This window comes from Phyllopteryx taeniolatus, chromosome 14, assembly GCF_024500385.1.
Source record: "Phyllopteryx taeniolatus isolate TA_2022b chromosome 14, UOR_Ptae_1.2, whole genome shotgun sequence".
Taxonomy (NCBI): domain Eukaryota; kingdom Metazoa; phylum Chordata; class Actinopteri; order Syngnathiformes; family Syngnathidae; genus Phyllopteryx; species Phyllopteryx taeniolatus.
Genome location: NC_084515.1, coordinates 1,840,283 through 1,852,380, shown reverse-complemented (window position 1 = coordinate 1,852,380; position 12,098 = coordinate 1,840,283). Strand labels below are relative to the sequence as shown.

General features: G+C 42.7%; 1 protein-coding gene across 5 annotated transcripts in view; it reads left to right on the top strand.

Annotated features, from left to right (window-relative positions):
* Window positions 1-12,098, top strand: part of kirrel1b (kirre like nephrin family adhesion molecule 1b) — a 106,417-nt gene that overhangs the window by 45,418 nt on the left and 48,901 nt on the right. For all 5 annotated transcript variants that reach the window (XM_061797933.1, XM_061797932.1, XM_061797931.1 and 2 more), the window contains exon 2: window positions 3,424-3,573. In XM_061797933.1, coding sequence (XP_061653917.1) covers window positions 3,424-3,573 — 150 coding nt within the window. The remainder of the gene's footprint in view (window positions 1-3,423; window positions 3,574-12,098) is intronic.

Here is a 12,098-nt window from a genome sequence, read left to right as displayed (position 1 = left end):
CTGGTCACCAGCCATTCGCAGGGTACATATAAACAAACAACCATTCGCAGGGGAATTTATTTGTATTTTACATAATTCTACTTAACTGAGTTTTAATCATTCATTCATTCATCTTCCGTTCCGCTTATCCTCACTAGGGTCACGGACGTGCTGGAGCCTTTCCCAGCTATATTCGGGCGAGAGGCAGGGTACACCCTGAACTGGTCGGCAGCCAGTCGCAGGGCACATATAAACAAACAACCATTCGCATTCACATTCACACCTACGGACAATTTAGAGCCTTCACTTAACCTACCACGTATTTTGTTTTTGAGGAGCGCCTGGAGAAAACCCACACAGGCATGGGGAGAACATGCAAACTCCACACAGGGGAGGCCGGATTTGAACCGAGTCCTCAGAACTGTGAGGCAGATGTGCTAAACAGTCCTCCACTCTGCTGCCCCCTAGTTTCACATAAGAACATGAAATTTTGTAAGCATGTCTATCATGAGTAGATGCACAAAAAAATCCCAAGGAGCCATACTCAAAAAGACAGGAAGTCTTCCATTTTTTTTTTGAGAGATCATTTTAGGGACATTTTGGGCATTCCTGGGGTCCTACAAAGGAAAACTCTCCCGAGAGATTTTGCATGATTTCTATGAGACTGGAACCTCTTCTACTACACAGATGGACGATATTGGAAAAAGTTTTATTTTTCATCGTTGCATATAGGTTGAGCATGGCAGCAAAATTTAATTTGACTTATTAGCATAAGGCATCCAATGACAGTTTCCCCTAGCAAAATGAAATTTGGTTGTCATGTCTATTATGAGTAGATCCACAAAAAAGTCTCAAGAAGCTACGTCTGAAGAAACAAAGGAAGTCTGCCATTTTGGCCTGAAGCGTACATTTAAGGGTAATTTTAAGCCATTTCCATAGTTTCTTCTAAAGCAAACTCCTCCTAGAGATTGTGTCCAATGCTACCAATATCAACTGACTCCACAACAGCAAAAGGTGATCAAACTTCAAAGTCGTACAATTGCACAATCCGCCCTTGACGGTTTTCTCCAATCTCCCTCTTGTTTGCGCCTCGCTGCCGCGGGGACCCTGCCGTTCACCTAATTAGCCGCCGTCGTCGCCTTCATTAACTAATGGGATTGTTTTAAAGAGGGATCTGCGAACACGATCCCATGGGGAAGACAAACACCCAAACCGTGGCGTGGAATCACTTTGTGACTTACTTTGTGCTGTGAATTACTCACAGCTTTGTGTGTGTGTGTAGGGGTGTGTGTGCGTGTGTGTGTATGTGTTTTGGAGTGAGTGTTTGGGAGTGGGAGTGTGTGTGCATGTGTTTGTGTGGATATAAAGCACATGCTCTTGCTTAATTAGCGTGCAAGACTTGCTTTGAGAATATGAAACAACATAACCTGATGATGCAAACGGCTGCAAACTGTCGCCTCCACAGCTGACACTGTGTGTGTTTATGTGTGTGTGTTTGCATGCTGCACTTGTAGTCTTTACACGGCGCAGGCTCTAACGGGGCGCTGCTGTAGCCAAAAGGCTTATTTTGCCGGGGGAAATGCGAGCGTGTAAGCAGAATCCTTTGTACTGTGTGATGGGGCTTGAAAAAAAAAGAGCAGCTCTGCACTGATGTCTCGCAAAAACGCCTGCATATGCACACACACACACACAACCACACACACAAGTACCAACGAAATCTGCCGAGAGACCTTGAAAAGTCGTCGAGGAGAAGAAACAACAAACGGATGACAAGAATGCAAATGAGACTGTTGTGTTGTTTAAAAGTTCCTATATGCCACAAACTAAAGTATTAGGCTTCGCTTATACTGTTAACTTTAGCTAGTTAACATGACCACAGAAATGACTGCAGAAATTATCATTTGAGAGGGCCAAAATAGGCGTTGCATAGGGATGAATGTAGTTACCGATTAAGTGCAATAAAATTCCAGTTTGTATTCTGTATTGCTGGTAGTGTCTCAGTGTGTATGGTCAGCGTAACAGAGCAGCCTGTCCTTTTAGCTCAGCAGCCGGTGCACTTGACTTCCAACCGGTGACATGGAGGCAGCGTGGGTTCGAAGCCCAGGTGTGGTTGGACACCACAGGACTGCCACCGTTACATATGTATGTTGAAAAAAAAGCGACAAGTGGTCATATTTGTGCTTCTTAAAATGTATTACAAACACAGCTGGAGGTTAGCATTAGCTTTACTCAGCTAGCATGACCACAGCGCTTCTATTTGAGTCCCATGTAGAAATTTTTGTCTGACACGTCCAAAATCGTACAGTATAGCATAAGGATGATAGTGTCGTGATAAACCGTGATTAAATTTCAAAGGTAGCATAATATTACATTACTACCATTATTACTGTATTTAGTGTTGAAATTCAGCATGTGCTTCATATATGTCACATTTGAACAGAACTAGAAGTGACTTTATACCTGTATATGCAGTTAGAATTAGCTTTAGCCAGTTAGCATGACTGTGCCACTTGTTTTTGAGTCCCATGTATAAATTGGCGTCTGAGACAATGTAGAATATGGTTTTGACCCTTTGACGTGATGAAAAGCAGTAGTGCTAAAATTCCAAACGTCTAGTATTACGTTACTATTGAATTTAGTGCCAAAATGTAGAGCTTGTCATACTTGTCTTAATGTGTGTTGAAAAGAAATAAAGACAGGAAGCAGGAGCAGCATTTTGTTCTGCAAAAGAAGTGTTACAAACAGAGCTGAAAGTGAGTTTACATATGCAGTTAGCCTTAGTCTTAGTCAGTTAGCATCACGCCACTTGTTTTTGAGTACCATGTAGAAAATGTGGTCTGAGAGGATCTAGAACAGAGATTAAATGGTTTACCGCGATTAGGAGCAGTTATTTTTTAATTAAATTTTTAAATTTCCAAACAAGCTAGTATTACATTACGAAAGTTTTAGCGCCAAATTAGGTACTTGCCATAGTTGTGTTTATGCATGTCAAAACAAAAACAGAAAGAGGGAAAGTGGTCAAACAGAGCTGGAGAAGTATACTTGAAATTAGTGTTAGCTTTCAATTTTGGGACCACAAAATGATGGTAAAAAATGCTCTCAAAACGTTTGGGGAGATCAAACTGTCTTCAAGCATGTCTCACGAGACCTCATTTCAACCAGCAGCTGTGAATTATGCTTTTTTTCAATGGCACTTCTATTCCAAATAAAATTGAAAACAATGGGGAGGTTTTTCTACCTGGCAACACACAGGGCTGAAATCTGACTGGATATGTGCTTGAGCATTAACTACAAAAAAGAAGCAAGAAAACAGACTATTGGGAACAATCAGTGATTCTGGTGTTTTTTAATATACTGTACACGCATGAAATCAAAAACTTCATTGTCCCTATTAAGAGACAAGTTTCACCCACAAGATGTCACTTTGTTTCTTTTTTTCCGCAGCGTGGTGCGTTCGCTTCTCCCAGGAGCCGGCCGACCAATCTGTGGTCCTGGGCGAACGAGTGGTTCTCTCCTGCGTGGTCTTCAACTACAGCGGCATCGTCCAGTGGACCAAAGATGGCCTGGCGCTCGGGGTCGGCGAGGGTCTCCGAGGTGAGGGGCTATATAGTTAATACAGAGCAGCTTTTCAGTTGCTAGGTGTATTCTCTCATAATCCTTAATAGTGATAGCTTCGATTATATATCACGCCTTTCAACAGGACCCCAAAGATGCTAAATTTAATTGTATTTAACTATATTATATGTTATCCAATTTTTCCTGAACGTGTTTTTGGAGTAAAAAGGAAGAAATGAAAATCAAATAAAGTAAAAACAAAATAATAATCATAATCACCTATAATCATAATCACCTATCATCATAATTCTTCTATCCATTCATTTTCTTCTGCTTATCCGAGGTCGGGCCGCAAGGACAGTAGCTTTAGCAGGGAAGCCCTGACTTCCCTCTCCCCAGCCACTTCATCCAGCTCTTCCGGGGGGCTCCCGAGGCGTTCCTAGGCCAGCTGGGAAACATAGTCTCTCCAGCATGTCCTGGGTCGCCGGACTCCCGGTGGTACATGCCCAGAACACCTCACCAGGGAGGGGTCCAGGAGGCATCCTAATCAGATGCCCGAGCCCCGACATCGGGCTCATCTCAATGTGGAGGAGCAGCGGCTCTAGTCTGAGCCCCTCCAGGATAATCGAGCTTCTCACCCTATCTCTAAGGGAGACCCCGGACACCCTGCAGAGGAAAGTCATTTCAGCTGCTTTTATCCGGGATCTAATTCTTTCGGTCACGACCCACAGCTCATGACCATAGGTGAGGGTAGGAACGTAGATCGACCGGTAAATTGAGAGCTTCGCCTTTCGGCTTAGCTCCTTCTTCACCACAATGGACCGATACAAAGTCCGCATCACTGCAGACGCTGCACCGATCCGCTTGTTGATCTCCTGTTCCATTCTTCGCTCACTCGTGAAACAAGACCCCAAGATACTTGAACTGCTCCACTTGGGGTAGGATCTCATCACTTTTCTGACTGAGGACCATGGTCTCAGAGTTGGAGGTGCTGATTTTCATCACAGCCGCTTCACACTCGGCTGCGAACTGCTCCAGTGAAAGTTGGAGATAACGGCTTGATGAAGCCAACAGAACCACATCATCTGCAAAAAGCAGAGATGCAATACCAAGGGCACCAAACCGGACCCCTTCTGCGCCTCGTCTGCGCCTTGAAATTCAGTCCATCAAAGTTATGAACAGAATCGGTGACAAAAGGCAGCCTTGGTAGAGTCCAACGCTCACCGGAAATGAGTCCGACTTACTGCCAGCAATGCGGACCAAACTCTGACACTGGTCGTACAGGGACTGGACAGCCCGTATCAGGGGGTTCGGTACCCCATACTCCCGAAGCACCCCCCACAGGACTCCCCGAGGGACACGGTTGAGCACCTTCTCCAAGTCCACAAAACACATGTAGACTGGTTGGGCGAACTCCTATCACCAGAATTATCTAGGAAAAAATTACAATTTACAATAATGTGATGCTTCGACAAATGTAAAAACAAATACAATATAGTAAATCAATGTAAATGTTATTATGAAGTGGCAGCTAATTTGTGCATCTACACTGACCAACCACTTCACAAGCTGCATAAGCTAATAAATTAGTAAAATAAAATTAATTATCCATCAATTTTCCGGCCCGCTTTATCCTCACTAGGGTTGCAGGTGTGCTGGAGCCTATCCCAGCCACCTTCGGGGTACACCCTTAACTGGTTGCCAGCCAATCGCAGGGCACATATAAACAAACAACCATTCGCGCACACAACCACACCTAAGGTCAATTAAGAGTATTCAATTAACCTACCCTGCATGTTTTTGGGATGTAGGAGGAAACGAGAGTACCCTGAGAAAACCCACGCAGGCACAGGGAGAACATGCAAACTCCACACAGCCGGGCCGTGATTTGAACCCCGGTCCTCAGAACTGTGAGGCAGATGTGCTAACCAGTCGTCCACCATTAGTTATTTAAAAAAATTTAAATAATAAAATTAGCTTAAAATAAAGTCCTACTTATAATACTACTTCTAATAATCATTTAAAATGTTTATACTGTAATTATTTGTAATACAATAAAATAATAATAGTAATAAAATATAGATTACTAAATATTTGCAACGTAAGTGTTTGTTAAAATATAAAGAATTTGTAGCAATAATAATCATTTAAATGTAAACTAAAAATCCATCAGTAATTATCCATCGATCCATCCATCCACCCATCCATCCATTTTCTGAGCCGCTTCTCCTCACTAGGGTCGCGGGCGTGCTGGAGCCTATCCCAGCTGTCATCGGGCAGGATGCGGGGTACACCCTGAACTGGTTGCCAGCCAATCGCAGGGCACAGAGAAACAAACAACCATTCGCACTCACAGTCACGCCTACGGGCAATTTAGAGTCTCCAATTAATGCATGTTTTTGGGATGTGGGAGGAAACCGGAGTGCCTGGAAAAAACCCACGCAGGCACGGGGAGAACATGCAAACTCCACACAGGCGGGGCCGGGGATGAACCCGGGTGCCCAGAACTGTGAGGCTGACGCTTTAACCAGTCGGCCACCATGCCGCCAATCAGTAATTAAAGTACAATAAATATTGGTGAGCCTGACTTCCTTTTACAATTTTTTTTTTTTTTTCATCAGCCGATAAGGCCCCAATGAGTTCCGCTGGGCGAGAAGTGGCCAGCATTTTTTGTTCTTTTTAAAACCTTTTTTTTTTCAATTTTAACTACCGGTATCTGCCTTTCAACCACCTTCCCCACACTCTGCCATTTCCCGCTCTGTTTCTCTAATGCAGACAATGACGCTAGCCCCTAAGCTAAGAGGGAAATGACCAATGATCTGGCTTAATATTGCTCAGCTTTGGCTGAGGTTTTCTCGTTGTCTCTACGAGCGGCGATTAACGTCGGCGTGACACTTGAAGAATGGACGCTCTCTCGCATTCTCTATGTCTTTCCGACTTTTTATTGTCCAAGGCAAGCACGGCAGCATCTGCGGTCGCCGCCAGAATCTCAATAAAAAGTTATTAAATGTCAAGTGCCGCGGCTTAATGGCGGCTTTATAATCACTTTACCGTCTCCCGCGGACAAAATGTGTGCTGTTTATTAATTGTGGCAGGAGAGAATGTGCCTGGGAGCGTTTGTGGAAAGCTTATCACCTTTTATTGTCCCACTAGCCATATTTGATAGCTTTAAGTGTGAGCTATTCAAAATGGAGGGCTCACAATGTGCCAGGAGAACCACCTGACCTCTAATAGCCAATCGGGATCAAGAAAATGAATGACAATGATGTATGACCTATAATACAAACGTAATTAAATAATATAGAATACAATTAAAGTATAATATAATAATGTCAAGTCAAGTTTATATGTATAGCCCTTAATTACAAAAGAGTCTCAAAGGGCTTCACATTCCCACATACATGAAAAAATATATATTCACACGTTGGGACAAGATATGAATTAATAATTAATACAATTAATAATTAATACAATTAATAGAGTACATGCACAAGATAAAAATATAACATAAATACTGTGTATAAAATATATTATAAATGAAAGACAAAATAAAGCAACATTAAATAGAAGGATTGAGGATTTAAAAATGCTTTATGACAGTTTTTTTATTTATCTATCTATATACAGCAGCTGAATTAAGTATTTAACACGTCACCATGTTTCTCATTAAATGTATTTCCAAAGGTGCTATTGACATGAAAATTTGGAAATGTTGGAAACAACCCAAGTAATCCATACATACAAAGGAAGTAGAACATATAGTCTAAGATCAGAAATTAAGTTGTGTGTAATAATGTGAAATGACACAGGGAAAAAGTATTGAACACTCCAACTGGTATTCATTTAATATTAGACAACAGTACCTGCTAATTCCAGATCTTTTTAAAGTTCTCCACAGGTGGTCCTTGGCTCTTGGACAACTCTTCTGCTTATTCTTTGCACTCCTCTGTCAGAAATCTTGTGCGGAGCACCTGATCGAGGCAAATTTATGGTGGTATGATTGGTTTTCCACTTGCGTATTATGGTCCCAACTGTACTCACTGGTACGTTCAGAAGCTTAGCTATGCGCCTGTAACCAATGTCATTGCTATGTTTTGCAACAATTAGTTTGCGATGGTTTTGAGACAGCTCTCTGCTCTTTCTCCTGATGAGATGTGTCTTGACTCACACTTTGGCAATGAGACCTTTTTTTAGGCCATCAATTTGGACTTAACTAGCTGATACGTATTCATTTGCACTGAAAAGGGGCTGGATTGCTGTTTGATTATTGGTAGATTTTAGGTGTTGTCTTGGCTTTCCATGCCTTTTTGCACCTCCCTTTCTTCATGTGTTCAATACTTTTTTGCTGTGTCATTTCACAGTTTTACCAAGAACTTAATTTCAAAGCTTATTTGTTCTACTTTCTTTGTATGTATGGATTACTTGGGTTGTTCCCAACATATGGTGAAATTTCCAGGTCAATAGCAGCTTTGGAAGTATATTTAGTGAGAAAAATGGTGACATGTTAAATATTTATTTCAGCCGCTGTATGTGTGTGTGTGTATAAGACTTTACACTGATCTGATCGGCCTGATCGGTATCGGCCGATAATTAGCATTTTATGCTGATCGGCTGATCATCTTAAATTCGCCGATCCAATCAATGATGTCATTGATCGGCTCCCCAAAAGACATTTACTCCACGTCGCCCTCGTGTACAGTATATTCGAATGCATCCATCCATCCATTTTCTGAGCCGCTTCTCCTCACTAGGGTCGCGGGCGTGCTGGAGCCTATCCCAGCTGTCATCGGGCAGGATGCGGGGTACACCCTGAACTGGTTGCCAGCCAATCGCAGGGCACAGAGAAACAAACAACCATTCGCACTCACAGTCACGCCTACGGGCAATTTAGAGTCTCCAATTAATGCATGTTTTTGGGATGTGGGAGGAAACCGGAGTGCCTGGAAAAAACCCACGCAGGCACGGGGAGAACATGCAAACTCCACACAGGCGGGGCCGGGGATGAACCCGGGTGCCCAGAACTGTGAGGCTGACGCTTTAACCAGTCGGCCACCGTGCCGCCAATCAGTAATTTTTAGCCTTGTCGCGTGTCTTTTAACGTAGTACTGCAAATATCTGACCACCAATAAAGTTATTAAAAAAAACAATGTAATGTCCCGAATCAGACTACAAAACAAATTTGGTCTTTCACGATTGCACTATGTCAGACTACTGCAATAAAATATTGTATTCCGATACCACCGCATCCCGTTTTTACGATCACTGGGCTTCATCTTGTCAACTCAAACGCGACCGGATACACTCGTTACCATGGCGACGACAACAATAATGGATCACGCCGGGTGTTAAGAACAAAATGGGGAAAAACGTGTGTTGGTGCTCACCGTTGCTCTGGAGAGGACGTTCGTTTAAGGCTTGCTTGATGTATGTTCACGTACTTTTAATACGATACCGCTCGCAAGCAGGCAACAAAACTTTATGTAGCCTAGCAAGCTAGTGCTAGCACTAACGGTTGTAAGTGAACATGCAGGCCTACTGTCGAATCATGCTCGAAAATTTTGGTGTGTGTGAAGTAATTTAATTACAATAAATTAATTTAATTACAGTAAGTTAGCACCCATTATTTCTGTGACGTTGTAATGTTGGTTTGACCTGACTGATTAGAATACATGATCTGACTAGAGCAGCAATTTCCAACCTTTATGGAGCCAAGGCACATATTTCACAATTGAAAAATCTCACAGCACACCAACAAAAATGTCACAAAAAGTGGATACAGTAATTACTTCCTGTACTTCCTGCCTTGGGCGGCACGGTGGACGACTGGTTAGCACATCTGCCTCACAGTTCTGAGGACCGGGGTTCAAATCCCGGGCCCGCTTGTGGGGAGTTTGGATGTTCTCCCCGTGCCTGGGTGTGTTTTCTCCGGGAACTCAACAACCGGAACACACACCCATGACACCCTGTGCCTGTGTGGGTTTTCTCCAGAAACTCCGGTTCCCTCCCACATCCCAAAAACATGCATGGTAGGTTGATTGAAGTCTCTAAATTGCCCTTAGTTGTGAATGTGTGCGAGAATGGTTGTTTGTTTATATGTGCCCTGCGATTGGCTGGCGACCAGTTCAGGGTGTACCCTCGCCCGAATATAGCTGGGATAGGCTCCAGCACGTGCGTGACCCTAGTGAGGATAAGTGGAATGGAAACTCAGTTCAGTAGAATTATGTAAAATACAAATAAATTACATTTACGAAAATAAACACAATTTGATAAAATCCTGAATATGATTGAATACATTACATTGACCCTGCACATAAATATAAATATGTATGGGGGGAAAAACATTAAATAGAATGATTCTGAGGAGTATTTAATATAATAATAGTCTGATCAGATATAATGAATATAAAATGTATGAAAAATAATTTTAAAAAATCTAGAACTATTGAAAGAATATTTTTCTTCACCTAATCTACTAAAATGAATACAACTGAACACAATTAGGTTTAACTATAATAAAATTCATATATTTTTGACAAAATGATTTAGATGGGCGGCATGGTGGCGACTGGTTAGAGCGTCAGCCTCACAGTTCTGAGGACCCGGGTTCAATCCCCGGCCCTGCCTGTGTGGAGTTTGCATGTTCTCCCCGTGCCTGCGTGGGTTTTCTCCGGGCACTCCGGTTTCCTCCCACATCCCAAAAACATGCATTAATTGGATACTCTAAATTGCCCGCAGGTGTGACTGTGAGTGCGAATGGTTGTTTGTTTGTATGTGCCCTGCGATTGGCTGGCAACCAGTTCAGGGTGTACCCTGCCTCCTGTCCGATGATAGCTGGGATAGGCTCCAGCACGCCCGCGATCCTAGTGAGGAGAAGCGGCTCAGAAAATGGATGGATGGATGGATGATTTAGATGTTAATTCATTCATTTTCCGAACCGCTCATCCTCATTAGGGCCGCGGGCGTGCTGGCGCCTATCCCAGCTATCTTCGGGCGAGCGGTGGGTACACCCTGAACTGGTCCCCAGCCAATCACAGGATTTAGATGTTAATTTAATATAAAATGTATTAAATGTAACAAATTTTAAATCAAAATACAATTTAAATATTATAAACATACAATGTATTAAATAGCAATTATTATAACGATCTGTATATATTTAGGAAAATATCATCAAAAGATTAATATAATGTATCAATATAAAAAAATTTGCTAAAAAAATACTAATTTAACCTGCTGGAAATCTAAAAATATAATATTTTTAAATGTATGCACATGCGAAACATTAAGATCTCCTCCTCTGACATGTTGGCTAATGTGAATTTTGTGTTCACCTCAGTTTAATTCAGAGGTTTATTAAAGGCCATCTCACACACACACACACACACACACACACGCACAAACACACACCTCCATCATCACTGCCGTTATATGTCTGCCTCAACCCCCTTCCTCCTCCTCCTCTTTTCTTTTTTACGCTCTCTTTGTCCTTGCAGCTTGTCTTCTCCGCCAGGAAAGCTTCTGTATTTGATCAACACATCGTCCTCTTTTTCCCAGCCTTTTACTGCATCCGCCGTCACCCACTGACCATTCGCTTTTTCAAATTGAGCATGCCGTACCTAAGCATCATTCTCATGTTCTTTGTCGTTTCACTGTTAATAAATAAAAAGCACAGCCGGTACAGTTTTGATACAGGGAGTTTTTCAAGGTATGAGCCATCGTTCGGAGGATAATTTGTTTTTTGACTTAACTCACAATAATCACAGAAATGTCAAGGATGGTGATCATATGATATTTGACTGGACCCAAAAGCAGATGGAGGCAGAGGAAGTAGATGAGAATGGTTTATTTGATAGTAGCTCAGGGGACAGCAAGGCGCAGAACACGGAAGGAGCACGCGGATGAACGTTAATACTCTGGCGCCGACTTCCTGGACCTTGCAGGCTTAAATGCAGGCAGTGTAGAGTGTTGATTGGGTACAGGTGCACAGGCAGTGATGAGCGCTGATTCCAGAGGAGAGAGAGAGGAAGGGGAAGCACCATTCAAGTTCCATAAAAGGAACTGCAGGGACAAACCATGACAATACATAATATATTATTTATCCTCTGTGAAGAAGTACCAATATTACTGCAGCTTGCTTGAGGAGCTGAGACCGTCTCCATGTACAGTATATTCCAGGGCTCTCCAACCTACAGCCTATGGGCCGTTTGAGGCCCGCCGTCCATTTTTTTGTGGCCCGCAGTATGTTCTAAAAATAACATTGAACATGACCGGCAACCCTAATTTTTCTGGCCTTAATATAGTCCCATGTGGTTTTCCTCTTCTTTTGCCTCCAAAGAGACAGGAAGTCAAGAGAAATCACCCTGCGCATGGGTCTCAGCATGGGCGCGTTAGCTTAAAGCAGAATGACCGTGGGGTGGGGGGGATTTCTCTTGTCAAATATTCAGACTGTTTGTCACTGTGGCGGGGGCGTGGGGGCGCACTAGCTTACACACACATCAGTCGCACACATGAGGAGCAATGGAAAAAAAGAATGCAAAAGACCTGTTGGTTAATGTTTCAGTTTC